The 14,443-nt window shown below is 45.9% G+C and overlaps 2 protein-coding genes across 4 annotated transcripts in view; one reads left to right on the top strand and one right to left on the bottom strand.

The window, feature by feature from the left end:
- The first annotated feature begins 444 nt into the window (after window positions 1–444).
- Window positions 445–13,791, top strand: LCTL (lactase like). Its single transcript, XM_059697536.1, has 14 exons — window positions 445–548; window positions 1,100–1,239; window positions 1,594–1,757; window positions 2,364–2,451; window positions 2,703–2,812; window positions 4,259–4,387; window positions 4,490–4,585; window positions 5,768–5,822; window positions 5,915–6,076; window positions 9,260–9,534; window positions 10,046–10,172; window positions 10,356–10,555; window positions 11,378–11,441; window positions 13,484–13,791. Exons 2-14 carry the CDS (start codon window positions 1,122–1,124, stop codon window positions 13,597–13,599), a joined length of 1,704 nt encoding a protein of 567 aa, XP_059553519.1. The 5' UTR covers window positions 445–548; window positions 1,100–1,121; the 3' UTR covers window positions 13,600–13,791.
- ZWILCH (zwilch kinetochore protein) overlaps window positions 13,339–14,443 on the bottom strand; it is a 37,321-nt gene continuing 36,216 nt past the window's right edge. For all 3 annotated transcript variants that reach the window (XM_059697503.1, XM_059697513.1, XM_059697523.1), the window contains one exon: window positions 13,339–13,732. The gene's annotated coding sequence lies outside the window, so the exon portion shown is untranslated. The remainder of the gene's footprint in view (window positions 13,733–14,443) is intronic.

Below are 14,443 nucleotides of genomic sequence, written 5' to 3' on the forward strand. Positions count from 1 at the left end.
AGCAGGCCTGGCGAATGAGTGAGTGAAGTAATAAGTGAGGAGTCCACGGAGAGGAGGGCAAGGTGGAAAAACCAACTTTACCTTCAGTAGTGAGCTCTCTCTGGTAACAGGAAAGGGTAGACATAGAGACATATCCCACCCCCACCCCCACCCCCAACACACAGACACACACACACAGATTCCCACTCTGATACCTCTACCCTAAGCTCAGCAGGCTAAAGTGTGGAACATGAGGCTCAGAAAGGGTCAGCGGGATCAGGTCACTGCCCTCTGCCCTGGGAGGGGGCGGCCTGGATTCCCCTGGACCCAGAGCCAAGCTGCCCAGCTGCTGACTCAGGCCCCACTAGCCAGCTCAGCATTCCCAACCACCCCACTGAATGGGGTTATTAAAGCTCTTTGTACAGGGGGTGGGGGCGGTAGGCCACTGACCACGCCCCCAACCAGAACCTTCGGCAAGGCTGTGGGCTCTGCTGTGAAGGGGCCAATCTGAGAGCCCTGTGGCCACCAGGTACTGCTCTGGGGGTATCTGGGTCCAGGAACAGTCCTAGGTAAGCTGGCCAGGCATCAGAGAGGGGATCCCAGTGGGAGGGAATTGCCCTGACCCTCAGAACTGGAGGCCCCAGGGTGGTGACCCTGCTCACCGTCCCCGGCTTGAAAATGGGGGGGGGTCCATCCCTCTGCATGCACAGTGTGTAGGTGGGGGTGCTGCAGAGGCGCTCTGGTTGTCCTGCCTGCCCCATCACACATTTCTCTAGGGAGAGGTGGTTTCCCATTAGACCTGGTCTCTCACAGGGTGTGGGCTGGGTCCCCTATCACGCAGGGAGTGGGGTTGATGGGGGGCCTTCCCCATCAGACCCAGAGCTCCCCAAGCCCAGCATCCATCTCCTCCTTAGTGCTTCACATCTGCAGGAATTACATCTGGTGCCCAGCCTCAGCCTCTGCTGCTGGGCCCCAGCTGAGCCAACGCTGCTCTGGATAAAGCGCGCCTACCTCCCCTCCTCCTCCCCTCCTCCTCCCCTCCTGGCCTTGGCCCCAAGCTGGGGTCCGGCCCCCCATCCCTGGCTGTGCGGGCCTACACCTGCCAGGTGCGCTTTTGCAGGAATGGGGGCGGGCCAGGTGCCATGAAGCCAGTGCCGTTCGTCACCCTTTGGTGGGTGCTGCTTCTGGTGTCTGGGCTGGGGGCCACCAGGAAGGGATCCCCAGAAGAGGCCTCCTTCTACTACGGAACCTTTCCACCTGGTATGTCCATCCCTCTGTTGGTCTGTCCGTCTGTCTGTCGGCTTGTCCACCTTGGCTGGCTTGCCAAGGGGTTTGGTGTTTTAGCTTCCCGACAGGTAGAATGTGGAAAATAACTCTCTGTAGTGTTCTCAAATAAAAGAAGTTCCTAACAGATTTGTTTACTCTACAGATAGCATGCTGTGGGAGCTAAACACTGTCAAGAACGTTTTTAATGCATTGTCTCCCCCGATCTACCCACCCACTCCCTCTCCTAGAGATGGGGAGGGGCTGCCCTGCGGCCGGGAGCACAACCCAAGTCCCCAGCTGGACAGTGGGGGGAGCCCCCTGAGCCCAGCCTGGGGTCTCTACTTGCAGGATTCTCCTGGGGTGTGGGCAGCTCCGCCTTCCAGACGGAGGGCGCCTGGGACCAGGATGGGAAGGGGCCCAGCATCTGGGATGCCTTCACGCACAGCGGGACGGGGAAAGTGCTCGGGGAGGAGACGGCAGATGTGGCCTGTAATGGCTACTACAGGGTCCAGGTGAGTGAAGGGTGTGCGTGTGGGTGGGTGCTGGAGCACACAGCTAGCTGAGAGGTGGGACGTGACATCCTGAGGGAGCCCAAGTGACAATATCAACCCAGTGCTCTGCTAAACACTCCCCACCAAAGGGGATGGGGCGAGTGGGGATGGGGACTGGGTGTGTGGGCAGGATGTACAACGGTAGATGTCGGAGGAAAGGAGAGAAGGGCCCATAGGCCACTGTGGCCCGAATCCCTGATCCCTGCATGTGAATCAGCCCCTGTGGAGGGAGTGGGACCAGCTCATCCTCCATCCCTCTGCTCAGCATCCACTCTTCTTCTCTGGATTGACTTTTTTGGGGAACTCATCACCCACGTTTATTAGGAATACCCTACGGCCCTTGCAAAGCGCCCCATATCCTGCATTTTATTTGACTCTATCCCCAGGAGGAAGCAGGGGCGGGTGGTATGTATCACACCTGTTATATAGATGAGGAAACAGCTGCTTCCTCACCCACTAGGAGCCTAGACATGAGTGAGCCTTGGCCTGGGGCCCCTCAGGGTGCCCCCTACCTGCCCACCGCAGGGCCCCAGGCCACCTGCCCTGCCTCCCGCCCTGTGTGCACAGGAGGACGTCATTCTGCTGAGGGAGCTGCACGTGAACCACTACCGCTTCTCCCTGTCTTGGCCCAGGCTCCTACCCACTGGTGTCCGAGGTAAGCTAGGCAGCCCCTCCCGGCCCCAGCGTGGCCCCTTTAGGCCACGGAGAGGGAGGGTCCTGGGGACGGAGACCACCGACAGTTTCTTCTGGCAGCAGCTTTCACAGGCTCTGCAGGCAGCTGGGCTCCCACCCCTTTGAGGTTCACGTGCTGGTGGTCTGAGGTACCTTCAGCCCTACGAGTGCTGCATTTCAGAAGGCCCAGGCCACGGTCCTTTCTTGGCAAGCCCCCTTTCATCTCACCTTCAGGTGACCAGGTGAACGAGAAGGGAATCAAATTCTACAGCGACGTCATCGATGCCCTTCTGAAGAGCAACATCACCCCCATCGTGACCTTGCACCACTGGGACCTCCCGCAGGTGAGGGCTGTGCAGGCTGAGGCCCAGGGGGAGCTCAGCTCGGCAGCAGGGGGCCTGATCTGGGCCTAGGACGCCAAGGTGGGGGCCAAGCCTGGGGTCCAGACACAAAGATGGGAAGGAGTCAAGAAGAAATCTGACTCACTCGTGGCTGGGAGGTCGCTGGTTTAACTGATGTTTGTAGTAAGTGATTAACTGCGGATTTTGAGGTTTTCCAGAACATTTGTCCTAAAAACAGCAAATCAAACTATAAAGAGGAAAACATCTTTTTGAGTAAGATCTGATGACATGCTATAATTAACAAGTTTGTTTAGCCTTTTCCCCCAGTTTGTTTGAGCCAGCGCCATATGTGCTCACATACGAGCCCCACCCCCTCCCCAAGCAGCTTCCATGAAGTGTGAACATGCTTAAGAACATCACTGTGAGACATCACTGTTCATTCAATAGGACCACACAGAGCTCACAGCCCAGCCAGGGGAGGAGCCATGTATGTGACCCTGTGACACAGGGTGGTGGGAAGGCAGAGGATAGGGACATGGCCTCAGGGAGGTGCTGGGAGGAGAATGAGTCTGGTCAGTGCTTTGCAAGCTGGGGCATGAAGTGGGAGGAGCGGTGTTCTGGCTGGAGGGAGCATGGCAAGGAGCAGGGAGCGCCTGGGCAAGTGATTCGGTTAGAGTTTGGGGAGCAGGCTGGAGGGGGCAGGATAGAGATGGGAGGGGCAACTTGCAAGGCCTCAACCGCTGAGCTGAAGTGACAGGGTTTGTTCTATGGGAAGGGAAGTCTCTAAGCTGGGGCTGGGGGCAGAGAGCAGCCTTTAAGCAGATGAGCTGGAAACCATCCCCCAGCTTCGTCCTTGGCTGGTTGCCTTCACTTACCTACCCTTTAGCATCCCCTCAAAGCCCCCAAGGAGAGCTGGTAGGTAATATTGATGGAATGCTGAACCCCGGGAAAGCCGGCCCTCGTGAGCAGATCCTCTGGCTGGGAGAGAGCCCTGTGCTGAAGGAAGCAGAGTCCTCTCTCATAACAGGCTCCTCTGAGGTTCTGACAGCGGCACGGCCCTCAGATCCCAAACAGAGTTTTCCTGCCCAGCGCCTTATTTCTTCGGAATTTATATTTAAGATTATTTCCCCATGATCACGCTTCTTTCCCTTGGCAAATTTTCTTAAATATGCACTCTATCCAGTTCCTTTGAAGCATGAATCTCAAACCTTCCCTGCTCCCAAGGTCCCTAACACAGTTCGTCTCCACATTTACGTGTCATGGTCCATCACTGCCATCATCTTCAGTCTTCAATGCTCAACACGCTGCGTCTTTGCCGCCCTCTCCTCCGAACATCCTCTGTAGCTGGACTCGCCCGCTTCTCCCACACACTTGGCCAATCAGCTCCGAGTCTTTTCTGCAGACAGACCCTTGGGGCACCAGCTCCTCTCTGTGCCCCTCTGTTCGCAGCTGCTCCAGGTCAAGTACGGCGGGTGGCAGAACGCGAGCATGACCAACTACTTCAGTGATTACGCCAACCTGTGCTTCGAGGCCTTTGGGGACCGGGTGAAGTACTGGGTCACTTTCAGTGATCCGCGGGTAAGCAGGGCCCCTCTCCAGGTGAGAAAACCCACTTCCCAGGCCAGAGCGTCCCTGCCACTTCTCACAGGCCCTGTCGGTCCCCGCTTGCCATCCCTGTAGACAATGGCAGAAAAGGGCTATGAGACGGGCCACCACGCACCAGGCCTGAAGCTCCACGGCACAGGCTTGTACAAGGCGGCTCACCACATCATTAAGGTGAGGCGGGCTTCTGGGAGGGAAGTCTGGGTTCAGGGTGGAGGGACAAGCCCCCGTGTCCGCTGTGCATGCCCAGGGTTCCGAGCCTGAGCTCTGTCCTCTGTGGCCCCACCTCAGAGCCAGCACCTTCCATAGCCCTTTCTCACCGTCCACTTTCCTTCCATGAGGACTGACCGGAGTGTCCTGTCATCCGGTCCTCTGTGGGACACTGAGGCTGAGATGGTGTTTCCTGGCTGCTCGCTAGGGCTTACAATCCAGCCAAGGGGTGGAGGGCGCGCATGGGAAAACTTGTCCCCTGTAGGTCTAAACTGTCTTGTGTGGAATGGTGACAGGAGCGGGGGAATGACAGTGAACTAGAGGCTGAAAACTTCAATGAATGAGCAGAAGTAACTGGAGGACAGTTGGTGAAGGACAGTAGTAATTTAAGAGTACTCCTCTGATAGCCTAGGGTTTTGTTTTTTTCTTAAATATATTTTAATTGATTTCAGAGAGGAAGGGAGAGGGAGAGATAGAAACATCAATGATGAGAGAGAATCATCAATCAGCTGCCTCCTGCATACCCCACACTGGGGATCCAGCCCACAACCCAGGCATATGCCCCAACCGGGAATCGAACCATGACCTCCTGGTTCATAGGTCGATGCTCAACCACTGAGCCACACCGGCCTGACAAGACCTAGGGTTTTTGAAGGAGGAAGGAGAGATGGTTTAGAAGCAGCAATAAAGAGCAACTGTGAATATTTAAAGGTCAGAGCTCTGGAGACATCAGTGGGTCACTGGGAGAGAATATAAAAAGAGGTAGGCTGGCACATTTTGAATCCCATTTCTCAAGGATGTGCCAGGTGCTTGGTATTTTCCTAGCTTCCCGAGCTCAGTAGGGGAAAAGTACTGCCTATCACTGCAGTGGACAACCAGGAACATGAGAAGCTTTAGCAAAAACCTTAGAAAAAAAGACACGTAGTGGTGGTTTATGTGTTTATGCCAGATTTAGACCAAGTTTCCTGTATCGTACAAAGAAAATAAGTGCCTCTGGAGGTCAGAGGATGGGAGACTATGGATTAGGATAACCAAGGCTAGACTCATGAGAATGATGGGGCTCCATCTGGATGTCTAGAGTTAGGAAGGAAAGGGAGGAGAGAAATGGATGGGTCAGGCCCCCTGATGAAGTCCTTCCTCTTTCAGGCCCATGCCCAAGCCTGGCATTCTTACAACAGCACATGGCGCAGCAGGCAGCAAGGTGAGCTGCACCGCCACACGTGCTGAGAATCAAGTGCCCAGAGGAATGATGGTCACTCCTGACTGCCACCCCTTCTTTCTTTTTCCTTTAAGGGCTGGTGGGGATTTCATTAAACTGCGACTGGGGGGAACCAGTGGACACTAGTAATCCCAAGGACATAGAAGCTGCCGAGAGATATCTACAGTTCTGCCTGGGCTGGTTTGCCAACCCCATTTATGCTGGTGACTACCCCCAAGTCATGAAGGAGCGTATCGGTGAGCCAAGACCCATTTTAAAACTGCAGATGCCACAGCGACAGTACTGAACTTAGGTGAAATGAGCAAAAGGCAGGAGGGTATAACACCCTGGGGTTGGGTGAGGCTGTCAAGAACTGAGAACTGGTTGTTTAAATTAGGCCAGTGTGTGTATGGGGGGCGAGGGAGGGGGGGCGTGGATGACAACACCCAAACAAATCACAAGAAGTTCAAAACCCAGGAGAAAAATGTAGTTCTCTGGGCTGCTCTCTTTTGTGTCCTGCTGTCCTGCCTTTTCCTCCCCAATCCACTCCTTTTTAACTGCAGGGAAGTAGAAGAGAGAAATCAAAGACACAGTCATGGGTGGTGTCAGTTCTATTGCCAGTTTTTTCTGTCACTTGAGAAATACTTCCCAAGCTCTGGTTTCGTGTCAGAGAAGAGAATAAAGATAGGTACAGTGCACATGGCCTTATCAGTTTGGATGCTTTTAAGTGCCACATAACAGAAAACTCCAACTAAAGTCACTTGGAAAGTAGGGAATTTATCATCCCCTGAGTCTAGAGGACAGGGCTAGGTTAATCTTTGAGGACTCAGCTCATTCCACCTTTCCCCTCGGCACCATCTACTACTCCCAATGCCACAGACGCTGCAGCAGCTCCAGGCATCACATCTTTACACATCAACACGCAGGGGCAGGAAAAAGGAAATAGCTTTGTCATATCTGTTTTTAAGAACAAGAATCTTCCCAGGAAATAGCTTCCACCCAAAGCTGCCTTCACTTTGTGCCTTAAAGGACAGAACCACATGCCTTGGAGTGGCCTAGGCCACCAGAGGTAGGACCTCAGAGGCTGGGGAGGGACCATAAAGGACATGGCACCTGGGAAGAGGGCAAGGAAGACAGGCCTGGGACTAAAGGGCAGGCATCCTGCAGCGCCTGGCCATAGGATGTAAACGTATTATCTCTGTGTGATTTAGAGGCCTCAGCTCACACTCCACTACAAAAAAAGAGACAAGGATGGCACTGAAATAGGTTACAATCTCACGTGTAATAAGGCTATTCTGGATGTTTGAGAACAGCCAACATATCAAAACTTTCCCTTTCTACAGCACCATTCATCAGACTTATCGGATTCCAACTCTGCAACTAACCAGTGAGTGACTGGACGAGGTGCTTCACTTCTTTGTCAGTTTTATCATATGCAATGAAGGATCAGACAAAATAATCTCTAAAAATCTCTTGGCAGTAACAGTTCTGTGACACACCTGTACACATACACGCAAAATCTTGGGAATGATTTCTTCAAGATGCACAAGGAAGAAGCGCCATGACCACAGCGCCCGTGTTCCTGCGGCACATCCATCATTCACAGGCGCACTCACTCTCTCGTGACCCTGAGGGCATCACAGGAGCCACACAGAATTGCACCGAAAGCCAAACTGATGATTTGTCATAAAGCAGTTTTCTTGGGCTTAAGGCCAATCATCCCAGACCCTACCAACTCCCACTCTGTGATAAGTAGAACTGGGCTGAGGTTTTCCTTTACACAATGTGGAAAGAAGGGTCCTCTGAGCAGTTGATATTTTCTTTAGGAGTGAAAGCATCTGCTTGAAATCTTGTTCACAAATTACTTCCAGGCTCCTCCAGCACCTTTTTATTCACAATAAACATATGGACAAAAGTAATTCTACACCAGTGCTGACCAATAGAACTTTTGGTGATGACAGAAATGTTATGAATAATGTATATATATTTACACACAGATATATGATGATATATACAGATACACATTACACACACACACAATGTATGTCTATGCTATCCAATGACAGCCTATAGCCATTTGTCTACTAAAATTAAAAATTCAGTCCTTCAGTGTGACTGAATTAAAGATGCAGTCACAACCTGGTCAGTGTTGCTCAGTAGAGCGTTGGCCTGTGCATCAAAGAAAGGGTTGCAGGTTCAATCCCAGCCCCAGTCAGGGCCCATGGGGGAGGCAACCAATCCATGTGTCTCTCTCACATTGATGTTTCATTCTCTCTTTCCCCCTCTCCCTCCCTTCCACTCTCTCTTAAAAAGAAAAAAACTCAATGTATGTGTCCTGACCAGAGATGGAACCCACAACCTTGGCATATCAGGACAATTTTCTAACCAACTGAGCTACCCGGCCAGGGTGTTTCAAATTTTTCTAAGTACAAGATAGTACAAAGTGAAAAGTCAAGCTTCTGTCCCTCCCTCCCTCTGCCCACCACTCTCATCCTCCCCGGGAGGAAGCACACTCCAGGCATGGATTGTACGTGTGTGAGCAAAAGCACTGCTGTGAGGTGGTACCTGGTATCTTAGGCAACACTCTGCAGCTTTGGTCCATTTAAACATGTACCTGGGCATTCTTTCCGTGTTGGTATACAAAGTACTGCCTCATTCATTCTAAAGGCTGCAGGTGTACTGATAGATACCCCATTGATTTAACCATTCTCTCCTGATAGACATTTAGATTGTTTCTAACCTTTTGCTACTCAATCTACAATGAAGGTCCATGTACATACATCTTTTTACAAGAGTGAATAAAAGGTAGGATAAACAGATTTGTGATTGATCAGTGAAAGGACATATACCTTTATAAAATTTCCAGCCCTGGCCAGGTAGCTCAGTTGATTAGAGTGATGTCCCAATATGCCAAGGTTGTGGGTTTAATACCCAGTCAGGGCACATACAAGAAACCAAAATGCATAAATAAGTGCAACAACAAACCAATGTATCTCTCTCAAAAAAAAAAAAATCAATTAAAAAAATTTCTAACACAGAGATGTACCAGCTTACCCAGCATGAATGTGACCATATGCCCCCACCTCCCACTGGCCTTCCTGTTCCTTTCCAGGGGCGATTAAAATTACCAATTTTTGATGTAAGGAATAATATAGGAATCCAACACTACTATTTTCCAGATGGCTACACACTTGTCAACATACCACTTACTGAATAATCTATGAATGTATTACTTTTAAACAATACAAACGTTTACATTTTTGGGTCATATTCAAATGTCAAAATTCCAGTTTGAAAAGCTAAGGTTACATTTTCCATACAAATGAATCCCAAAGCCCATGATCTGGATAAAAGGTTTTATGTCCAACATGCCAGTATCATCATGGTACATAAAATGATTGTGAGAATCACTGTTAACTTCTATTTTTCTCTCTCAATAGGAAGAAAGAGTGCAGAGCAAGGCCTGGATGTGTCGAGGTTACCTGTGTTCTCACTCCAAGAAAAGAGCTACATTAAAGGCACATCTGATTTCTTAGGATTAGGTCATTTTACAACCCGGTACATCACAGAAAGGAACTACCCCTCCCGCCGGGGGCCCAGCTACCAGAACGATCGTGACTTAGTAGAACTGGTTGACCCAAACTGGCCTGATCTGGGGTCTCAGTGGCTATATTCTGTGCCATGGGGATTTAGGAGGCTCCTCAACTTTGCTCAGGTGACTATTACATTAAGCTATTTAAAAGGCATTTTTGACCTGAATTCATGGTCTTAGAGCTTAAGCACAGGTGCTTACATTTAAAATTAACAACACAAAACAAATGCAGTTACTCATACTTCAGAGGCTAATATAGACCTTACAGTCTAATGCCTACTATAAGTAAGCATTTCAATGTATATACCCTGTAGCTAAAAGTCTTATCCCACTTTTAGTTGTTCTGCTGCCCTTCTCACCTGAAATGCAATATGTGGAAAGAACAAGATATGAATATACTCTCTCTACAATGATGCTGATTTACTGAGAAACGTATCCTTTTAAATGAACTTGCCTCTTGCCTGCATTCATCTCTAAAAATATTTAAACGTGTGAACTGGAATTTACTAAACCCTAAACACACTCGATTAAAATATGGCAGGCTTGAACATGTGTGTCTATAGGTACCTCAGACTCAGAAACCCACCTGTAAGTTGGATTTTTAAAGATATTTGTTACTATGACTCACTTTCAGACTCAATATGGTGATCCTCCCATATATGTGATGGAAAATGGAGCATCGCAAACATTACACTGTACTCAATTATGTGACAAGTGGAGAATTAAATACCTTAAAGGATATATAAATGAAATGTTAAAAGGTGAGATACAAACCAAGACTGTCTTCACATATTTTTCTATTTAACTTGAACAAAATTTGATAATACACATGGTTGACTAAAACTTGTTTCTAAATCTCATAAATGAAAACATTTAAGATTATCTTCATATTATTTTTCCAAGTAAATGTAATACATTAAAAATGGAATAAAATGTCTTTGCAGCTATAAAAGATGGTGCTAACATAAAAGGGTATACTTCCTGGTCTCTGTTGGATCAGTTTGAATGGGAGAAAGGATATTCAAATAGATATGGATTCTACTATGTCGAATTTAACAACAGAAATAAGCCTCGGTATCCAAAAGCTTCAGTTCAATATTACAAGAAGATTGTCACTGCCAATGGCTTTCCCAACCCAAGAGAGGTAGGACTAATCCCTGTTACTCATTCTGGACTTTAGAAGACCTGGGCAGCTGGGCACAGAGTTCAGCAAACACCTATCTCCCCTTTCCTCCCTGAAAGAGGACAGGGGTCTGTGGGAGCATGGCCTTTCGTCTCTGACTCTACCTCACACAACCTCTTTGCTCATTTGCTTAGAACAGGGTATGCACACATTAAAATCAATCCTAACATGCAGAACATTAAGGGCAGACTATGATAATGCAGGAGTCCTGTTCGCTTTAGGCTGTATTAGTCAATAAAGACTTTAAGTTCAATGTTCTTCTAAATGTTATATCTTAATGTAAATAAATATTGCAAATTCTTTAAGAGACATGAAAAGTCAAGTAAGTCAAATGTTCATTTCTCTTCCCACCAAATGGCAGAGTCATACAGATGCACTGGTTCCAAATGAGATTAAAAATAATTAAATGTAATAATCCTTTAAAACATACCAAACATTTTCAATAACATATAATTTTTTTCTATCAGCTCTTTATGTTGCTGTACCTAATGACAGGGAATAGAAAATGTAATTTAGAATGTCCTAATGAAAGTAATATTTACACATTTCACTTAGCTACCAATTCTTTTAGGGGGACCCCAGTGAGAGGTGGAAACAGTGACGGGCAGCGATCAGGCATTCTCTAGTCTTGCATTACTAGGAAAGCACTAGATTATAAGCTCCTTAAGAATAAAGACTGCATTTTGACCCCCTCACAATGACGCACATAGGTATTTAATAAGTGTTAACTAATTTAGTCTACAAGCAGATTAAAAACAGTAATTACCAAGCGGCTTTTTTTAGGTGGAAAGTTGGTACTTCAAAGCCTTGGAAACTTGCTCAATCAACAATCAGATGCTTGCTGCAGGTGAGTATATTTTAACTCTCCCCTTTGAGAATTAAACTACATAATTACATAGATAATAACATAACCAAAATCTCAAAATGTGGACCTACTCTATGTCAATCTTCCAAACCACATAATTAACAATAATTTATCTTAAGACAATTACAAATGTCTATAAGCATTTAAAATCATATTTTAAAAACTTACCAGAAAGAGAAATTTATCCACTTTATTCTTATTCTCCCTGAATCATAATGTACACTTATACATCTTTAAGTTTTGTTGTAGTAGGCTTTGTGGAAAGGGGGGAAAATTCAACCATTATACCAAGTGAAATAAAGTCAAAGAACACTATGTATTTTATTCACTCATTCAGAAAGTGATTGTTAAGTACTCACTTTTAGGAAGGGGGTGTTTTAACCTCTGGGGATACAGCAATGAACAAAACAAGGTCCCTGACCTCATGAAAGGCTTTTTTCCCCCCCTTCATGTTTTTATTGATTTGAGAGACAGGAAGGGAGAGGGAGATAGAAACATCAATGAGAAATAATCATTGATCAGCTGCCTCCTGTATGCCTCCTACTGGCGAACGAGCCTGCAACCCAGGAATGTGCCCTCAGAGGGAATTGAACTGTGACCTCTTGCTTCATGGGTTGACACTCAACCACTGAACCACACTGGCTGGGCAGAAGGCATCGTTTCTTATGCAATGGGATTTTAAAAGCTCAGAGATGTAGAATAATAAGAAATGCCAACACATATCATTTGTTTCTTTGAATTTTGTCATCTCTTTACAAGGGCAGAGAAATACACTTCCTGATTTTTAAATAAATAAATAAATATATATATTTTTTTTTAATTTTTATTGATTTCAGAGAGGAAGGAAGAAGAGATAAAAACATTAATGATGAGAGAGAATCATTGATTGGCTGCCTCCTGCACACACCCCCCCTGGGGATTGAACAACTTGGGCATGTGCCCTCACCAGGAATTGAACCGTGACCTCCTGGTTCATAAGTCGACACTCAACCACTGATCCACACTAGCCAGGCTAAAGATGTATTTTAATGAACACATCTTTAATGTGGTATCAGAGGTGGAAAGTGCTAGACCAAACCCTACCAATTCAGCTATTTTTATAGGCCAATATACCACTGTGCCTATCCCCCTTCCCACATCTAAAAAACCAGGAAATATTAAGGATGCATATGCCATTAGACAAAAATAAACTTTTATCATGTACAGACATGATGGGGAATTTGTTGAGCTTATAAGCTCTTTAAGAGCAGGGCTTTTGCCTTATTCACCTTGGTAACCAGGGTGACTACACAAAACCTAAAGGCTGGTATTGTATCAATGTCCTCTACTATATTCACATACATGAAATATGCTTAACATTTAACTCTTCAGGAGTAACTGTGTTAACTATGTCACAATAAAGAAACTCCTATACCTTTTAAGATACACAATAACATCTTTGAAAGACTCGAAGTGTTTCCTAAGGATTTTTCTTTCACAAATTCCCCCAGTGAAAATTATAAAACCATGGGATATAGCTGCTAATAATCCGAGATTAATTATGCTCAGCACAAGGATTAATACACACTTAAGACTATTACAATACCTATGGAAGAATCAAATTTAGGCATTCTTTGTCCTGTTTTCTGAAATATTTCACGTAACTTTTTATAACATTTAATTCTTTTTTTTTTTAATATATTTTATTGATTTTTTACAGAGAGGGAGAGAGATAGAGAGCTAGAAACATCGATGAGAGAGACATCGATCAGCTGCCTCCTGCACATCTCCCACTGGGGATGTGCCTGCAACCCAGGTACATGCCCTTAACCGGAATCGAACCTGGGACCTTTCAGTCTGCAAGCCGACGCTCTATCCACTGAGCCAAACTGGTTTCGGCAACATTTAATTCTTTAATTGCAAGTGAGAATAAGTAGAAAGTGTGATGCCATTTTCCAAGGTTTTCCAATACAGCTAAAGCTTTCAGGATGAACTATACTTGCTGAAATGATCACATTCCCATTTGTGGTGGTGTTCCTTTCCAGAGCCTTTGCTAAGTCATATGCAGATGGTGACGGAGATCGTGGTACCCACAGTCTGTACCCTCTGTGTACTAATCGCTGCAGTTCTCCTAATGGCCCTCCTGCGGAGCCAGAGCTGAGACAGGGTTACCCATTTTGCAGCTTCATCTTTCAGTAATCTTCCGGCTCTTCCTCCATTTTCTGCTTCAAAAATTTACATCTCTGTTTCAGGCTCCATAGTAATGTTTTTCTTTTTGCTTTTTTGGGCTTATGCTGGGATTTAAGAATTAAAAAAATAAAAAATAAGCATTTAATAAATAAGATAAAAATCACCTGTTATTTTACCATTCTCAAAGTCAAAGTTAATATTTTGCTGTCTAATATGCACCTATTTTCTTTTTTTGGAACCTATTTTCATTTTGCAAAAAGGGATCACAATGTACAAACTTTTATAACTTGATTTTATTTTTAAGTCTGTCCAGAAACATAACTTTAATGTAGAAATAAATGCCATCTAAGCACTGTCTTACACATGATGGATAGTCAATCATCTATAAATAACAATCCTTTCTGTTTATAAATCCTATAAGGCAACCAGGGAAAAGCTTAGGTGGGTACCAAGCAAATGAGCACATACACTTTCCTAATTTCAGTATCTCGAAGAAATATAATTAATTTATATATCTTTTCTTTAACGAGTTAATTTGCTTTTTAAAATTAGAATTCATTTTATTCTTAACTATGCTAAAATTAGTCTCCATTTATCTGAGGACAAAACATGGCTTAAGAAGGCATAATATCAGGTATTTTACTCATTATCTGATTACTCATTATTTAATGTTTCTGAAACACAAAAACATTAAGATAGTAAGAATGCTATTCCATTAATTCTTTTGGTTGGTTAATACTCTCAAATTAAACAGTTTTTAAATGGGGTTTATTTAGTCTTACAATTGGGCTGGGGTAAAACTGCTTTTAACAAAT

This window comes from Myotis daubentonii, chromosome 1 (assembly GCF_963259705.1).
Source record: "Myotis daubentonii chromosome 1, mMyoDau2.1, whole genome shotgun sequence".
Lineage (NCBI taxonomy): Eukaryota > Metazoa > Chordata > Mammalia > Chiroptera > Vespertilionidae > Myotis > Myotis daubentonii.

What these genes read in the sequence shown, in the direction of transcription:
- LCTL (XM_059697536.1), top strand. Translation starts at nt 1,122, where the DNA reads ATGAAGCCAGTGCCGTTCGTCACCCTTTGGTGGGTGCTGCTTCTGGTG. An exon ending in ACCACTGGGACCTCCCGCAG is followed by an intron (nt 2,813 to 4,258) that starts GTGAGGGCTGTG and finishes CTCTGTTCGCAG; the next exon opens with CTGCTCCAGGTCAAGTACGG. An exon ending in CAATCAGATGCTTGCTGCAG is followed by an intron (nt 11,442 to 13,483) that starts GTGAGTATATTT and finishes GTTCCTTTCCAG; the next exon opens with AGCCTTTGCTAAGTCATATG.